We start from the raw sequence: 16,777 nt of genomic DNA, 5'->3' as shown, positions 1-16,777 counted from the left end.
AGGTCAGAATCAGAGAATCAAGCAGAACAGGCAAACGCTGGGAAAGGGCAGACAGAGGGAGATAACAGACACAGGACAAGTCAGGGTTCACAGCAGGACAAACCAAGGGCTTCCAGAGTCAGGTTCACAAGCTGAAGACAGAACTATAGCTGACACTGCCAGCAAGATTCATGGGAGCTAAATAGCAAACCTGAACCCAGAATGAGGCAGAACAAAGTTAACCCCTGACATGATCCGTCCAAAAAAGGGCAGACACTAATTAACCCTGGAACGGATCATGACAGTACCCTCCTCTCTAGGAGCCACCGGACCCCCAGGTTTTCCAGGATAATGTGCATGAAATGCCCGGATCAATCGATCAGCATGGACAGATAGCGCCGGGACCCAAGATCGATCCTCAGGACCATAACCCCTCCAATGGACCAAATACTGAAGTACAATCCGTTCAACTTCAAACTCGGTCTGACCATCCACAGAGACAGGAGGCGGAGGGGATGGAGGCCCAGCAGAAGATGGTACAAAGGACTTAAGAAGGGATTTATGGAACACATTGGGGATCCGAAGTGACCGAGGAAGGCATAAACGAAAGGCAACTGGATTGACCACCTCAATGATCTCGTAAGGACCAATAAACCTGGGACCAAGCTTAGCAGAAGGAATCTTTAGACGAATGTTCTTGGTAGACAACCACACTTTATCTCCTACCAGGAATATAGGTCCTACAGACCGTCGCTTGTCAGCAAAAAATTTATGTTTGCCCTGAGCCTTCCCAATGTTCTTCTGGACCTCCCTCCACACCTCCCCCAACCGTTGCATTGCCGTATCAGCCCCTGGACATCCTGAATCCAGCCTAGAAAATTCACCAAAATGGGGGTGAAAACCGTATTTACAGAAGAATGGAGAGGTGCCCGTGGACTGGTTAATCTGATTATTAAATGCAAATTCAGCCCCGGGCAACAAAGAACACCAATCATCCTGCTGAGACGTAGCAAGACACCTCAAAATCTGTTCAAGTGACTGATTGGTCCTCTTCGTCTGCCCATTGGTCTCAGGATGGTAAGCAGAGAAGGTCAAACAAATACCCAATCTTTTACAAAATGCCCTCCAAAATTTGGACACAAATTTTACCCCTCTATCAGAAACCACATTCAAAAGCACACCATGCAGCCATACAACGTGCTCAACAAACAATCTAGATAGTGTCTCAGCATTAGCAATCCTGCCAGAGGTACAAAATGCACTTGCTTACTGAATCTGTCAACTACTACCCAGATTACAGTTTTGCCATTGGAAGGAGGGAAATCAGTGATAAAATCCATGGACAAATGAGTCCAAGGTCTATCTGGAATTGGCAATGACACCAATTCCCCGGCCGGCCGGTTATGGGAGCTCTTAGCACGGGCACAGGTATCACAAGCAGTCACAAACAATAATATCAGAGTTCGTGGCGAGCCACCAAAACAGCCTAGCAATAGCTTTCCGGGTGGCAGAGATCCCCGGGTGACCACAGAGCAGAATCGTGGAACTCCCGGAGAATCCTCAATCTGTACTGAACTGGGACAAAAAGCTTATTGTCAGGCAAAGAGGGAGAAGCTAGAGACTGAGCCTTTCGAATCTCCAATTCAGAGGATACACCCAGCAACAACCACCCCGTGCTGAAGAATGGAGGAAGGAGGTTCGGGGGGGGGGGGGGTGATATCGGATCAAAACTGCGAGATAAGGCATCAGCCTTGACATTCTTGGAACCAGGCCAAAAAGTGATTGAAAAATGAAAACCAAAGAAAAAAAAGCGACCACCTAGCCTGACTAGGAGTTAACCGTTTGGCATTTTCAATATAAGACAAGTTCTTGGGGTCAGTAATTACCGTGATCCGATGAACCACCCCCTCCAAAAAATGCCTCCATTCTTCAAAAGCCAATTTTATAGCCAATAACTCCTGGTTCCCAACATCATAGTTCCTCTCAGCAGAGGAAAACTTCCGGGAGAAAAAGGCACATGGCCTTAAGTTGGTCAAAGTAACGGGTCCCTGAGAAAACACCGCCCCTACTCCCACCTCGGATGCGTCCACCTCTACAATGAATGGTTTAGATGGATCGGGCTGAACTAATACAGGAGCAGACATAAAACACTTTTTTAATGTAATAAATGCTTCAACTGCCAAGGATGACCAAACTTTGATATCAGCCCCCTTGCGAGTGAGATTGGTGAGTGGCTTGACGACCTGAGAAAACCCCTTGATGACTTTCCGGTAATAATTGGCAAAACCCAGAAAACGCTGCAGACCCTTGAGGTCTCTGGGTTGCACCCAATCAACAATGGCCTGTACCTTTCCAGGATCCATCCGAAACCCATTCGCAGAAAGGATGATCCCCAGAAAAGAAAGCTCCTGGAAACAAAACAAACATTTCTCTGGTTTAGCGAACAAAGAAATTCCCCGTAACCTGTGAAGAACAGCACGTAAATGACCAATGTGAGATTTCTTGTCAGGCGAGAAAACAAGGATCTAAACCAAAAATGCCCTCTCGGCCAGCAGAGGGCATACCTCTAAGCCAGTACATATAAACCTATAAAAGTGCACTGGAAAGTATAACTACATCCAAAAGTTCACAACCAAACAATAGAGGTATCAAAAACAATTTTTATTGAAGTATCAAATACACAATATTGTAATAACTACACTTGGACAAAAAAGGTGATTGGACAAGGAGCGGCAACAACACCAGCACAAAAGATGTAGACTAGATGCTGGGAAAAGACACAAAAAATCCAGGCATCCTAACTACACCATCATATGGGATATGCCCATGAATCAAAAAATAAATGAAAAAAGTTACACAGATGGACAACCCTCCAGGAGAACGTCACAACATATATAATAAATTATAAGCCTATGGAGGTTGTCCATCAAAATGAGGAGAAAGCTTATAAGAAAAGTATAACTGTGTTCAAGCGATACAGGGCATAAAGGTGTATATGTCACCGGCACACCCAAGTCCTAGGAAAAGTACATGCATGCTATTGATGGTATAAGAACATTACCTTGGGACATGGCAGTGACAGGACGCCGGCGTGGTGGGAGCAGGAGAGGGCCTCGACACGCGTTTCGCCGTCGTGGGCTTCGTCAGGAGGCGTGGCTTAATGGGGAGAGTACTGGGATATAAATGGGGGTCAAGGGGGGCTAACCGGCCAATCGGCGCACACCCATCATGATGCGGAAGTCTCCGGCCGGCGGGCGCAGCCGCGCACCACGGAGTATGGGCGGGAGGACAGCCGTCATCTCCGCCCATCTCCACGGCAACGCCGCAAGCACCCGATACGGCCGAGGACCCCACAGCGCATGCGTGGGGCGCACTCAGACCAGGATGGAAGACAGAAGAGGAACCGCACTGCAGATGAAATAGGTGAGGGACATACTATATAGAGAGAGTACTAAACATCTAATTGACTGGGGAAATGGCTCCCATGATGCAAAAGGGCCAATAATCACCTAGTCATGCCGCTAAAAAGGGGACAAGCTCTAGTGGAGAAAAAATTATAAACAGAATATAATATATGATGCCCCAAAAAGTAATAGTGGAACATAAGAATGTAAGATGGCTAGGCAAAGGGGCATATAATCATCACCCAAAATACTGGAATGAAATAAATTTCCTGGGGCTATCACACACAATGCAGTCCATCAGTAAAAGCCCAGAAACACCCCAAACCAATATACTGACATAAAAAAAAAGGTACAGCGCAAAAATAGAAAATGATACATAATTAATGTCATGCAAAACGGCCTGACAGTGTACAAGAAAAAACATGTTAGAGCGTTCTGTACAAAGGACAAAAAGCAAATTATTAGGTCATGCTGACCAACGGCCCTAAGTGTCCACATAGGCCTAGAAGAAGAACATTGTCCCCGGGCCAGAGATGATATAGATAGAACAACTCCGCAATAGATGAAATATTAATGTCCCAATGGATAAGGTGATCTTCTGATAAATGGGGTCCACCACAAATTCCCACCGAAGATGAAGCAGTCAAAGACGGGAATAGATGAACATCTAATCAAAAAACAAAATATAAAAACTAAGTAACACCATAAGAGAACACAGATATGGACCCAAACAAAGACAATGAACATAAATCATCATTTAAAAATAACCCCAACACACAAAATTAAAAACAGCCTAGATTCATAGAAAAGACTTGAAACTGATGGCCTCATTTAGGCCCATCGGTGAGAGTGTATCCAAATTGACCATCCAACGTGTCTTTTTGAAGGAGTTTTTGTTTGATGTTTCCGCCACGAATCCCCATATAAACATGGTCAATACCACGGAAACTCAGACCCTTGGGATTACTGTGGTGGATATCAAAGAAATGTCTCGGAATAGACTTCAATAAAAAAGGCTCGGAGCAGGTGGCTGAATTTTTGATGTCCCTGACAAGCTCCTGAACTCGAATTTTAAAGGCCCTAGTTGTCATGCCAATATATATGCGATTGCACGGACATTGGGCATAGTATACTATGGCTTCCGTGTTACATGTGATGTGATGCACGATCTTATAAGTTTTGTCCCCAGCGGAGTTGGTAAATTCCTTAGTTCTGGAGACATACTTGCAGGCGGAACAGTTGCCACACGGGAAACATCCCCAAGGGGGGCCTTTCAAATTAGCACCAAAGGGGTTATTTCTCGGGGGAACATAATAGCTGTTGCAGAGTGTATCGCCCAAAGTGCGGGATCTACGCCATGAAATAAGTGGGTACGGGGTTAGTTGTCCGGACAGGTCCTTGTCTGTCAGAAGAACCGGCCAGTGTCTTCTGAAAATTTCATTAATCTCAGACCAATTTGAATTAAATTGTGTGATAAATCGTGGTGCTGAGTCAATATTAGCCGTAGGCCTCCTGGTTGGCCCTGCTAAGAGAGAGGACCTGTCCGAATGTAATGCCCACGAGTAGCCTCTCTGGATATCAGCATGTTTATAGCCCCTATCTCTAAATCGGCGTGTCAACTCTCCCGCCTGCTTAAAGAAAGTGTCATCTTCAGAACAGATTCTGCGAGCAGAAACTGTCCTATCGGTATAGAGCTCTTAAGTTTGGGCGGATGAGATGAGGAGAAATGTAAAAGTGCGTTGGTGGCCGTGCTCTTGCGGAAGACATCCGTGGCTATGGTTACATCAGGTAACTTGGAGATAGCCAAATCCAGAAAGTCAATGGAAGTTTGGCTATACTTCCAAGTCAACCCGATATTGAGTGTGTTGACATTAAGACAATTCAAAAAGGTGTCCAATTGCGACGTGGAGCCCTGCCAGATGAAAAAAATGTCATCGATATAGCGTAGCCACAAGAGAACAAGGATATCATCCAGGTATACAACCATAAAGTGCCCGATAAAATCAGAAAAAACATCATTTATGAAGTTCTGAAACACCGCGGGCGCGTTCGTGAGACCAAAGGGCATGACCAAATTTTCAAACAGGCCCTCGGAGGTGAGAAATGCCGTTTTCCACTCATCCCCTTCCTGAATGCGGATAAGGTTATATGCTCCCCTAAGACTGGGTTTGGAAAACCACTTAGCCCCAGACAATTGGTTATAGAGATCAGGAATGAGTGGGAGAGGGTAGGTATTTCTCACCATAATTTTTTTTAGTTCGCGGAAATCGAGGCATGGACGTAAACCACCATCTTTTTTCTTGACAAAAAAAAATCCCGCGGCCACAGGTGAAACAGAGGGACGCATGTGACCTTTGCGTAGACTATCAGAGATATAGTTTTTCATAGCAGTACGTTCCAGAGGAAAAAAAAATGCAGAAATCCCTTTAAATGTAGTGGGTCAGCTATAATGTCAAGCTGCTGCAGTGCAGTACAGCACAACCTTCACCAGGGGGAGCTTGATAGGGAAGCGAGACTGCACACACTGAGCAGCAGAACAGATGCCACCTAGTAGCAAGAGAGTAGTCAGAAAAGCCGAGTCAGAGCACAAGATAGCACGACAGTACAAAAAGGATTTAGACAGAAAGGATAGTCAGGACGTAGCAAGAGATCAGTAAACTAGAACGGGCAAAATACGGTACAATAGGGACAAATCGAAACAGAGTCAATAGCCAAGCCAGGAGGTCAGAATCAGAGAATCAAGCAGAACAGGCAAACGCTGGGAAAGGGCAGACAGAGGGAGATAACAGACACAGGACAAGTTAGGGTTCACAGCAGGACAAACCAAGGGCTTCCAGAGTCAGGTTCACAAGCCGAAGATAGAACTATAGCTGACACTGCCAGCAAGATTCATGGGAGCTAAATAGCAAACCTGAACCCAGAATGAGGCAGAACAAAGTTAACCCCTGACATGATCCGTCCAAAAAAGGGCAGACTAATAAACCCTGGAACGAATCATGACACTCAGAGCTTCCACCCGCCTCATACTATACAATCTATTCCATTGGGTGAAGTACTCAGAGCCAAGAGAAACTGCAGTAATATCTTGGCTTTTAATCATGAAAAAACCATCTTTAAAAAATCTGACTACCAGACATTATCCCAATTGGAGCATTAGACGTGCTTTTGATATTGCTGACACCAAACATAGATCGGACCTTATTAATATTAATGCCATTTCTGAAAAACAAAATATCACTAATGAAAATTCCAGTGATCAACCAGTTTTGGTATTAACCTATAGTACTTTCTTTAAATCTGTTTGTAATATTGTTTATAAAAATCTTAATATATTAAGGGACGACCATATTATGGATACAATTCTCCAGGATGGTATAAAAATAGTATCAAGACGTGCTCCCACTTTGGGTAATGCTTTATCCCCTAGCTATTTAGAGTCTATGAATGCCAGGAATCCAACCGGATGGTTATCTACTAAAGGGTTTTTTAAATGCGGGTTACACCCTTGTAAAACCTGTCCCTATACTAAAAAAACCTCTAATTTTTCCTGTTCTGAAATCAGAAGAATTTTTCTATTAAGAGTTTTTTGAATTGCAATACAAATTACATAATTTATATCATCGAGTGCACAGATTGCAAACTTTTTTATGTCGGATCCACTATAAGAAAAAGATCGTTTTCGTGAACATCTTTATGACCTATTGCTACCATCAGTCAGACACGTTTCTAGTATTTCTAATCACTTTATCAGAATACATAATAGACAAACAACTTATTTAAGAGTCTTTGCAATTGAACAGATATACCGAGATATCAGGGGGGGAGATAGAGAGAAAAACTACGTGACAGAGAAGCATTCTGGATCTAGTTGCTAAATACTCGGGTTCCATCAGAGTTAAATCTCAGAAAAGAAGCCATGTTGCATTATTAATTCACACTTGTGTTTTTTGTGTTTATTCCACATTTTATGTTCAGTCATTTATTTATTTTATTTTTTTCCCATTCTGTTTGTTTTTTTCATGAACATTTTACATGCCTTGTTGTCATTGCAGCTTTGCTTTGGTTCTCTCCCTCCCGCAAAGTCGGCATGGTATTGACCCAAAGTAATTGGCTGAATTATTTTCACCTGTTTTTAGTAGTCTTATATTGCGTTTGTTTGTTTAGTCTCATGCTGAAGTCTAAGAGCACTGTTTGTGCTCGAAACGCGTCCAACGACTATATGGTAGCTTCCATCCAAATGATGTAATTTATCGCTTGCCAGCAGTTTTCCAAATTTTAATATGTTTAAATACATTTTTGATACTTTTTATTCCTGGAGCTGGATTTTTCTTTCCATGTGCACACTCTGTTCTCGACCTGTCACTATTCCTCCTATGCTTCCTGCCACCCCGGCGGCTCCTCCTTTTGATGATGGTATCCTGTTCGTGTTGTCCGTTCCTAAAAAATATGAAGTGGACACTATACTTGAATCATCCGTAGAATCAGATTCAGCTGTAGTAAAGCCAAATCGTTGTTGATTCCTCACTGAGGTTTCTTCCATTTTCTGGCTTGATTGGATTTATTCCTCCTGTTATTGGAGAAAGATTGGAAACCAGCATGCCAAGACAACACTCGTCCAGGTTTATAATCCTCCGCATCCCAAAACCATTTAGTCCGTTTCGTTGTTTCGATGTGAGCACTGTTCATTTCCAATTGGGTCGTTGGACTGGAGCGTGCATCCCATTATTGATATGCTGTCGGCTGCTTTTCTTAACATTAGTCCAAGACTGCTGTCAATCATTTACAACAGCACATTGATATTACACCAACAGCATCATGGTTGACATCCCAGTGTGCGCAGGGAGGAGACCACGGCACATACAGACAGAAAAGCTGGGGTGGCCCAACACATTGGATGATTGTGGATGATTTCACAAACTCTTACTGTCTCACTTATTCATTCTCGTCTGGACTATTGTAACTCTCTACTAATCGGCCTCCCTCTTACCAAACTCTCCCCGCTCCAATCTGTCCTGAATGCTGCTGCCAGGATCATACTCCTCACCAACTGTTACACCGATGCCTCTACCTTGTGCCAGTCATTACACTGGCTAACCATCCACTCCAGAATCCAGTACAAAACTACTACCCTCATCCACAAAGCACTCCATGGCTCAGCACCACCCTACATCTCCTCTCTGGTCTCAGTCTACCACCCTACCCGTGCCCTCCGCTCCGCTAATGACCTCAGGTTAGCATCCTCAATAATCAGAATAATCAGAACCTCCCATTCCCGTCTCCAAGACTTTAGACGTGCTGCGCCGATTCTTTGGAATGCACTACCTAGGTTAATACGATTAATCCCCAATCCCCACAGTTTTAAGCGTGCCCTAAAAACGCATTTGTTCAGACTGGCCTACCACCTCAAAGCATTAACCTAACTATCCCTGTGTGGCCTAATAAAATAAGTAAATAAAAAAAAAAACATAATCAGGTTCCTCGCATCATGTTCTCATACACTTTATGCAGTCAATAGCCTCTGTGTCTGTACTGCTACATACTTAGGCAGTTAACTGGTTCATGCAGCTTTACATGAACACCCGAGCCTTACACTATGGCTGGTCCAAATAACTAAAGCAATTGTTACCATCCACCTCTCGTGTCTCCCCTTTTCCTCATAGTTTGTAAGCTTGCGAGCAGGGCCCTCATTCCTCCTGGTATCTGTTTTGAACTGTGATTTCTGTTATGCTGTAATGTCTATTGTCTGTACAAGTCCCCTCTATAAGTTGTAAAGCGCTGCGGAATATGTTGGCGCTATATAAATAAAATTATTATAATTATTATTATTATATGCAGAGCTCTGTATTAATTTTTATGGGAGCTCTGGAAATTTCTCAGCATGCAGTGTTTTTAGTTTGAGCCCTTTATGAAGCAACTTTGCTCTTTTCTTTTCCAGGACCTGGTGTCTCGAATGCTGCATGTGGACCCCCATCGTCGGCTCACTGCACGTCAAGTTCTACAACATGAGTGGATCACAAAACGAGACCAGTTACCTCAGAGTCAGCTGAACAGACAGGATGCGCAGCTGGTGAAGGTGAAGCTTCCTTCTTTTGTTATCAAACGACAGCCATTGCAATAAGCATATCTTCATTACAAGTAATGTGGAATATGGAATTTAACCTGTTTATTAGAGACAACTTTACCCCTTCATGACCTTGGGACTTTCCATTTTTCCGTTTTTCACTCCCCTCCTTCCCAGAACCATAACTTTTTTTTTTTCTGTCAATATGGCCATGTGAGGGCTTATTTTTTGCCGGACAAGTTGTACTTTTGAACGACATCATTGGTTTTACCATGACGTGTACTAAAAAATGGGAAAAAAATTTCAAGTGCGGTGAAATTGCAAAAAAAAGTGCAATCCCATGCGTGTTTTTTGTTTGGCTTTTTTGCTAGGTTCACTAAATGCTAAAACTGACCTGCCATTATGATTCTCCAGGTTAGTACGAGTTCATAGATAAAAAAATAACCTAGACATGTTTGGTGTCTAAGTGGTGAAAAAAAATTCCAAACTTTGCTATAAAAAAAAAAAAAAATTGTGCCATTTTCCGATACCCGTAGCGTCTCCATTTTTCGTGATCTGGGGGTCGGTGGGTCGGTTGAGGGCTTATTTTTTGTGTGCCGAGCTGGCGTTTTTAGTGATACCATTTTGGTGCAGATATGTTCTTTTGATCGCCCGTTATTGCATTTTAATGCAATGTCGCAGAGACCAAAAAAACGTAATTTTGGCTTTTCTAATTTTTTTCTCGCTACACTGTTTAGCTATCAGTTTAATCCTTTTTTTTTTATTGATAGATCGGGCGATTCTGAACGTGGAGATACCAAATATGTGTATATTTGATTTTATTTTTGTTTTATTTTGAATGGGGCGAAAGGGGGGTGATTTAAACTTTTTTATTTTTTTATTTATTTATTTCATATTTTTTTTAAACATTTTTTTTTTACTTTTGCCATGCTGCAATAGCCTCTATGGGAGGCTAGAAGCTGGCACAACTGGATTGGCTCAGCTACATAGGAGCTTAATTACAGGCTTGCTATGAGCGCCGACCACAGGGTGGTTCTCACAGAAAAACTGGCATCAGTAACCATTGAGGTCTCAAGGACCTCTATGGTTACTATCCTGATGCATCGCTGACCCTCGATCATGTGACGGGGTCGGCAATGCGCGCATTTCCGGCCGCGCGGCCGGAAGCGGTAGTTAAATGCCGCTGTCAGCGTTTGACAGCGGCATTTAACTAGTTAATAGCGGCGGGTGGATCGCGATTCCACTCGCCGCTATTGCGGGCACATGTCAGCTGTTTTGATGTGGGCTCACCGCCGGAGCCAACATCAAAGCAGAGGATCTGACCTCGGACGTACTATCCCGTCCGAGGTCAGAAAGGGGTTAAAACAGAAATGAAAGTAATTTTTTTCAAAAAGATAGGCAAATAAAGATCTAAAAGGCCAATTAATAAGGCAACAACTTGTAGAAACCTAAATGCAAAAAAAAACCCTTGGAAAACTTTAACAGCTCCGTGCAATGGAGCTAGTGCTGTGTTAGTGCAGCACCAAGTCAAATACTGTTGGCTACTACATGGCAAGTTGACGTGACCACTGTACAAAGCTGTGCTCAATATAATGTACATGGAGGCTGAGCCATGGCTGCAATTTCTAGAATAATGTATTACACAAGTAGGTGTTCTGCAGAGAGATTCTCCTCTTCAGTATTCTAAGAACTGCCTGTACCATAGAAATATATACGCGCAATCTGTATATAAGAAAATTGAGGGCACTCACCGGTCTTCACTAGATTAAGTCCTTTATTGGCAACATCTACAACACAAATTCATGGCCGGAGTCGACGGAGCCGAAGCTCATGTGAGCAGGGGAGACTAAAGACGACGGCCGTTTCGCGCTGTGCTTGATCTCCCCACTGCATTCAGCTACATGCAGGCGCCGGACAGCATCATAACGCTGTTAATCTGCAGGTTATCAGCGTTATTACTGGTGACAGGTTCCCTTTAAAGATGCATTGATTAAGATCTGACACGATCAAAACGCGTCGTATATTTCTTGTACCTAAGCATTTGCATGCAAGGAGTTATGGAATTGGAGGAATTTTAAGGAACAAATAAAGAAACATTGTTTTATGGAGCCGGAACGCCCTTTTTTTTTTGCTGCTGTCCCTTTAAAGATGCCTGTAACTCTAAATATGAATTCTACATTTAAATGTTTAGAAACCGTTTAATTGTCTCTGTTCTCCTTGTCTGAAACTGCTGACATCCCAGTGTGTGCAGGGAGGAGTAGAAGACGTCACACTTCTCCTCCTCCCTGCACACCCCCGGAGGTCACCTATACTACTGTGGGCAAATGGGCAAGTATCACTGACTGACGGCAGTCCCGGACAAGGAGAACAGAGACAATTAAACTTTAGTGCTAATATGCGTCATTACAGAGAGTACTAGGAGGCTGATAATGTGTTCCTAATACATTCTAGGGGTAAATTCCTATGGCTTGCTCCCTTTAAAATGTTATAAGTAAACCCCATTGTAGTAATTTAATCTCTTTCTGCATTCTAGGGAGCAATGGCTGCAACATATTCTGCCTTAAACAGTGCTAAGCCGGTCCCTCAGCTGCAACCAATCAAATCCTCCATTCTCGCACAGCGACGTGTCAAGAAACTGCCCTCTACCACTTTGTAGCTGGGGATCTGATCTTCCAGAATGTGTTTTTTTTCTATAATGGTGATTTTTAACAGTTTAGATCATCTGTGCAACACCATATTTTGCCATGACCATATAAAGCTGTGCGCCTTCTGCAAATGTGGCATTGGGCTTGCTGTGCTCCTTTTCCTAGGTGATTGGCAGGAGGGTCCAAAGGTCATGACATATTGTCTAAATACAAACGGTACAGTTGTTCTGACGAGGCATACATGAATAAATTCCTCACTGGAGGGTGGCATTTGCCATTCTTTAAATCATTTTATGCCACCCTTATTCCTTTGCAGCATGATCTCAGGGATGTTTGTACTCTAGCTGTCTGCGACAGTAGAGTCACTGCTATTTTACTCAGAATTTCTCTGAGTTTCATGAGTTTTAGAAATCTGTTTTTGCTTCAGCATTGTGCTACAAAGACAATCCAAATACATGACATGTTCATAAAAACAGAGATTTTGGTGTGTCTGTACACCTAAGGGCTCACTGTGCTTAACTTATCCTCATGTTATCTTGGGGACCTACAACCTGTCCGGTATCTTCTCCAGCTGCAAAGGTGTAAAAAATTCTCCAGCTGTCAAAACCAATATCAAATATCAGAAGTTCTATATCAAAGCTTCTGGAATGTAATATTGATCTGTGGCATGTGTGACTGGATGTTTGGGTGCGTGAAATGAATTGCTGAGCCTCAAAAATCCACCAGAAGAGCAGGAAGTACTGCATCTGTAATCTGGTCTGAGTTTTACTAGGAAATTCATCACCGGAATCCTTTAGAAACTCAGTAGTATCACTTTCCTAGAACTGTAAAAAAGAAAAACAATTTTTTTTCACCGCCGTAACTCCAGAAGGCCTACCACTGATGACTGTCTATTACATATTATTGGACTTGCTTTTTTTTAATACATTGAAACCTATCTGATAAATACATGTAATGTTTTGGGGGTTTATTGCTTAATGTAGAAGTTGGCTAGTGATCTGGTGATTTGCAAAACTTTTAACCGACCACCCAAATGATGTATATTCACACTCTGGATGATGCCCGCCTACAGATACCAAACACACAGCTACTTCTTTATGTAACTGTTCTCAGGTTGTTACAGCATCTCTTCCAGACCATGAAATGTACCAGTGTGTTCCACTGTAACTTTAATTTTTGTACACGCTCAGCTGTTTCTCTGTCTTTCTTCACAAATAACTAGTACTTCATCAAGGACCAAAGACTCCTGACCTTGGCAAAAGTGGGATTCTAGGGGTCAGACACCTACCAATGTTTTACTTGCATTTCACCTTACAACAAGAAGAAAAACGCAGAGGGGGGAAAAAAAACAAAAAAAAAAACGTTAAAGCTGTTTTCCAGCAATGCACATTTTACAAGAATTCTGCAACATCTGGTAAAGAACAAAGAAGACCCTGTTACTTTTTGGGGGGTAGTTTCCTGCGCTGTTCGTCTTGTGTGTTCTTTTTGGTGTGTTGGTGTATATTTCTTTTTATTGATGTAGTTTATTTCGAATAGATCTCCAAATTGTTTCTGGTAAGTCACATTATCTAGTTTGTGAATACTGGAGCTACTGTAAATTTTGTGTTTTCGTCTGTGTTTTGCTATGCTCTGTAGTCATTTCACCATAATTAAAAAAGGGATATTCAGTTACATGGGCTACATTCCTGCATGGTCAGGCTTGCGGCAAAATGTGCTGCTATTGGGCACATTTAGTTTATATACCATTTTTAGTGACCATGATATTTTGAGGGAAAAGAAACTGCACTCCTGGCAATGTTTACAACGTTTGGCACAGTGATTAATATTACATATTTACAGGAGTGTTAATGTAATTGGTAAAGCATAGCCTTACAAATGAATGTGCCACAGAGTTCCCAAGGTTGGCTAACAAAAGCATCTTGTGTTTTAATGTCATTAAAAGCCAAAAACAGTTGTGTAATAATACAATATTTTTTAAGCCTGTCTATTAGTGGCATACTCCTTTTATTTCTTTATAGCACTTACAGTATATAAACTCAGCTAGGCTTTACACTCATATAGGCATTTTGTGACTTCTAGTTCATCTAGAGCACTCCAGCAGTCAAACATGCATAGCTAAAGGGGTTGTCTGGCATTTAAAAAAAAAAAAAAAAAATGTATAGAGCAAGAAATGTTTGTTTTTATTGCTCCCGTTCTTCCCAGAACCTTAAGGTTTTTTGTTTATTTTTTTCCGTCAATATGGCCATGTGACGGCTTGTTTTTGCTGGACAAGTTGTACTTTTGAATGACACCATTGGTTTTAACATATTGTTTACAGGAAAATGGTGAAAAAAAAAATCCAAATGCGGTGAAATTGCAAAAACGTGCAATTCCGCAGTTGCCTTTTTGGTGTTTTTTTTTTTTTTACAATGTTCACCAAATGCTAAAACTGGCCTGCTATTGTGATTCTCCAGGTCACTACTAGTTCATAGACAAACATGTCTAGGTTATTTTTTTTTTTTAAATTTAAGTGGTGGAAAAAAAATCCCAAATTTGTTTAAAAATAAAGAAGGCACCATTTTCCGAGACCTGTAGAATCTCCTGGGGCTGGGTGAGGGCTTATTTTTTGTGGGCCGAGCTGACATTTTTATTGATACCATTTTGGTGTAGTTGATCACCCATTATTATACTTTATTGCTTGTGTAGCGACAAAACAAAAAAAACGTAATTCTGACGTTAATATTTTTTTCTCGTTTAGCAAGCGGGTTAATTTTTTTTTTATATTGATAGATTGGGCCATTTTGAACACGGCGATACCAAATGTATATATTTAATTATTTTTGTTTTATTTTGAATGGGACAAAAGGATGGTGATTTGAACTTAATTTATTTTTATTTTTTAACTAGCTGTTTCCAGCCAGCTAACGCTCGGCACGCTCATTGCTATCTAATTAACGCTGCTGGTGATTAAACTAAAGTAAATAATGACAACATTCAATAAAGCTTACGCAGGTGGTAAATTAACTTAAAATGAAGTTAATAGCAATAATAATCATAAAAAAAATCTGAATACTACTAATACATTTTATTCACAGTGTAAAATCAAAAACAAACGGAGCCTCGTGTGTTAATGTGTGGGAACGGAGCCTCGTGTGGTAATGTGTGGGGACGGAGCCTCGTGTGGTAATGTGTGGGGACGCTGTTATGAACTGGTGGTTTAGGAGCAACATGGGACGTGCTCTGGAGGAGGTGGTACCTGTACTGACCGCAGTTCCTGAGCTTAACACAACACTAGAAGTAGCCGTGGGATGTTCCTGTCACTCCCTAGACACCTCGTCACAGCCGGAGGAATAACTACCCCTAAAGATAGAAACAGGAAAGCTATCTTGCCTCAGAGAAAATTCCCAAAGGACAGACAGCCCCCCACAAATATTGACTGTGACTGGAGAGGGAAATGACATACACAGAATGAAACTAGGATGTAGCAAAGGAGGCCAATCTAGCTAGATAGAAAGAACAGGACAGAATACTGTGCGGTCAGTATTAAAAACTAGAAAAATCCACCACAGAGTTTACAAAAATCTCCACACCTGACTAAAGGTGCGGAGGGTAAATCTGCTTCCCAGAGCTTCCAGCTAAACTGAATACATCCATACTGACAAGCTGGACTAGAAAAAACATAGAATGTGCTGAACGATTAAGTCCACAACAAGTGGAAAGCAAAAGAACAAAGCAAGGACTTATCTTTGCTGAACTGGTCAGAATATCAGGGAAATCCAAGAGAGATGTGAATCCAAGCAGGAACCATTGACAACTGGCACTGGCTGAAGGATAGAGCCAGGATAAATAGCCGAGCCAGAATAGACGATCAGTGGAAGCAGCTGCTGACTGCTAAATCCAAGGAGCAGCAGTACCACTTAAATCCACCGGAGGGAGCCCAAGAGCAGAACTCACAAAAGTGCCACTTACAACCACCGGAGGGAGCCCAAGAGCGGAATTCACAACAGGACGGTTGTGAATTTGCGTTTTGCTCCCTCTAGTGGTCATTAGTGATTTGACTCTGGAGCTTCTGTCTTCTCCTTTATGCTCACCTGGGCCGTTAGTTCAGGGGCGTTGCTATATAAGCTCTCTGGACCTTCAGTTCAATGCCTGGCATCGTTGAAATCAGAGCTAATCTGTTGTGCTCTTGTGTACTGATCCTGGTTCCTGCTTGTTAAAGCTAAGTCTCTTCCTTGCTTTTTGCTTTTGTTTTGTATTTTTGTCCAGCTTGTTCCAATCTGTATCCTGACCTTTGCTGGAAGCTCTAGGGGGCTGGTGTTCTCCCCCCGGACCGTTAGACGGTTCGGGGGTTCTTGAATCTCCAGCGTGGATTTTTATAGGGTTTTTGTTGACCAAATAAGTTATCTTGCTTTATTCTGCTATTAGTAAGCTGGTCTCTCTTTGCTGAACCTGGTTCATTTCTGTGTTTGTCATTTCCTCTTACCTCACCGTTATTATTTGTGGGGGGCTTGTATCTTGCTTTGGGGTCCCTTTCTCTGGAGGCAAGAGAGGTCTTTGTTTTCTTCTCCTAGGGGTAGTTAGATTCTCCGGCTGGCGCGAGTCATCTAGCGATCACCGTAGGCATGATCCCCGGCTACTTCTAGTGTTGGCGTTAGGAGTAGATATTTGGTCAACCCAGTTACCACTTCCCTATGAGCTGGATTTTTGTA

At 42.3% G+C, this 16,777-nt stretch overlaps 1 protein-coding gene across 5 annotated transcripts in view; it reads left to right on the top strand.

The window, feature by feature from the left end:
* Positions 1-13,760, top strand: part of RPS6KA1 (ribosomal protein S6 kinase A1) — a 416,175-nt gene extending 402,415 nt beyond the window's left edge. For all 5 annotated transcript variants that reach the window (XM_077295711.1, XM_077295712.1, XM_077295713.1 and 2 more), the window contains 2 exons: positions 9,319-9,456; positions 11,978-13,760. In XM_077295711.1, the coding sequence (XP_077151826.1) occupies positions 9,319-9,456; positions 11,978-12,100 (261 nt within the window). In that variant the 3' untranslated portion in view covers positions 12,101-13,760. The remainder of the gene's footprint in view (positions 1-9,318; positions 9,457-11,977) is intronic.
* Positions 13,761-16,777: the final 3,017 nt, after the last annotated feature.

This window comes from Ranitomeya variabilis, chromosome 3 (genome assembly GCF_051348905.1).
Source record: "Ranitomeya variabilis isolate aRanVar5 chromosome 3, aRanVar5.hap1, whole genome shotgun sequence".
Lineage (NCBI taxonomy): Eukaryota > Metazoa > Chordata > Amphibia > Anura > Dendrobatidae > Ranitomeya > Ranitomeya variabilis.
Note: the sequence above shows the minus strand (reverse complement) of the source record. Positions and strands in the feature narration are given on the sequence as shown.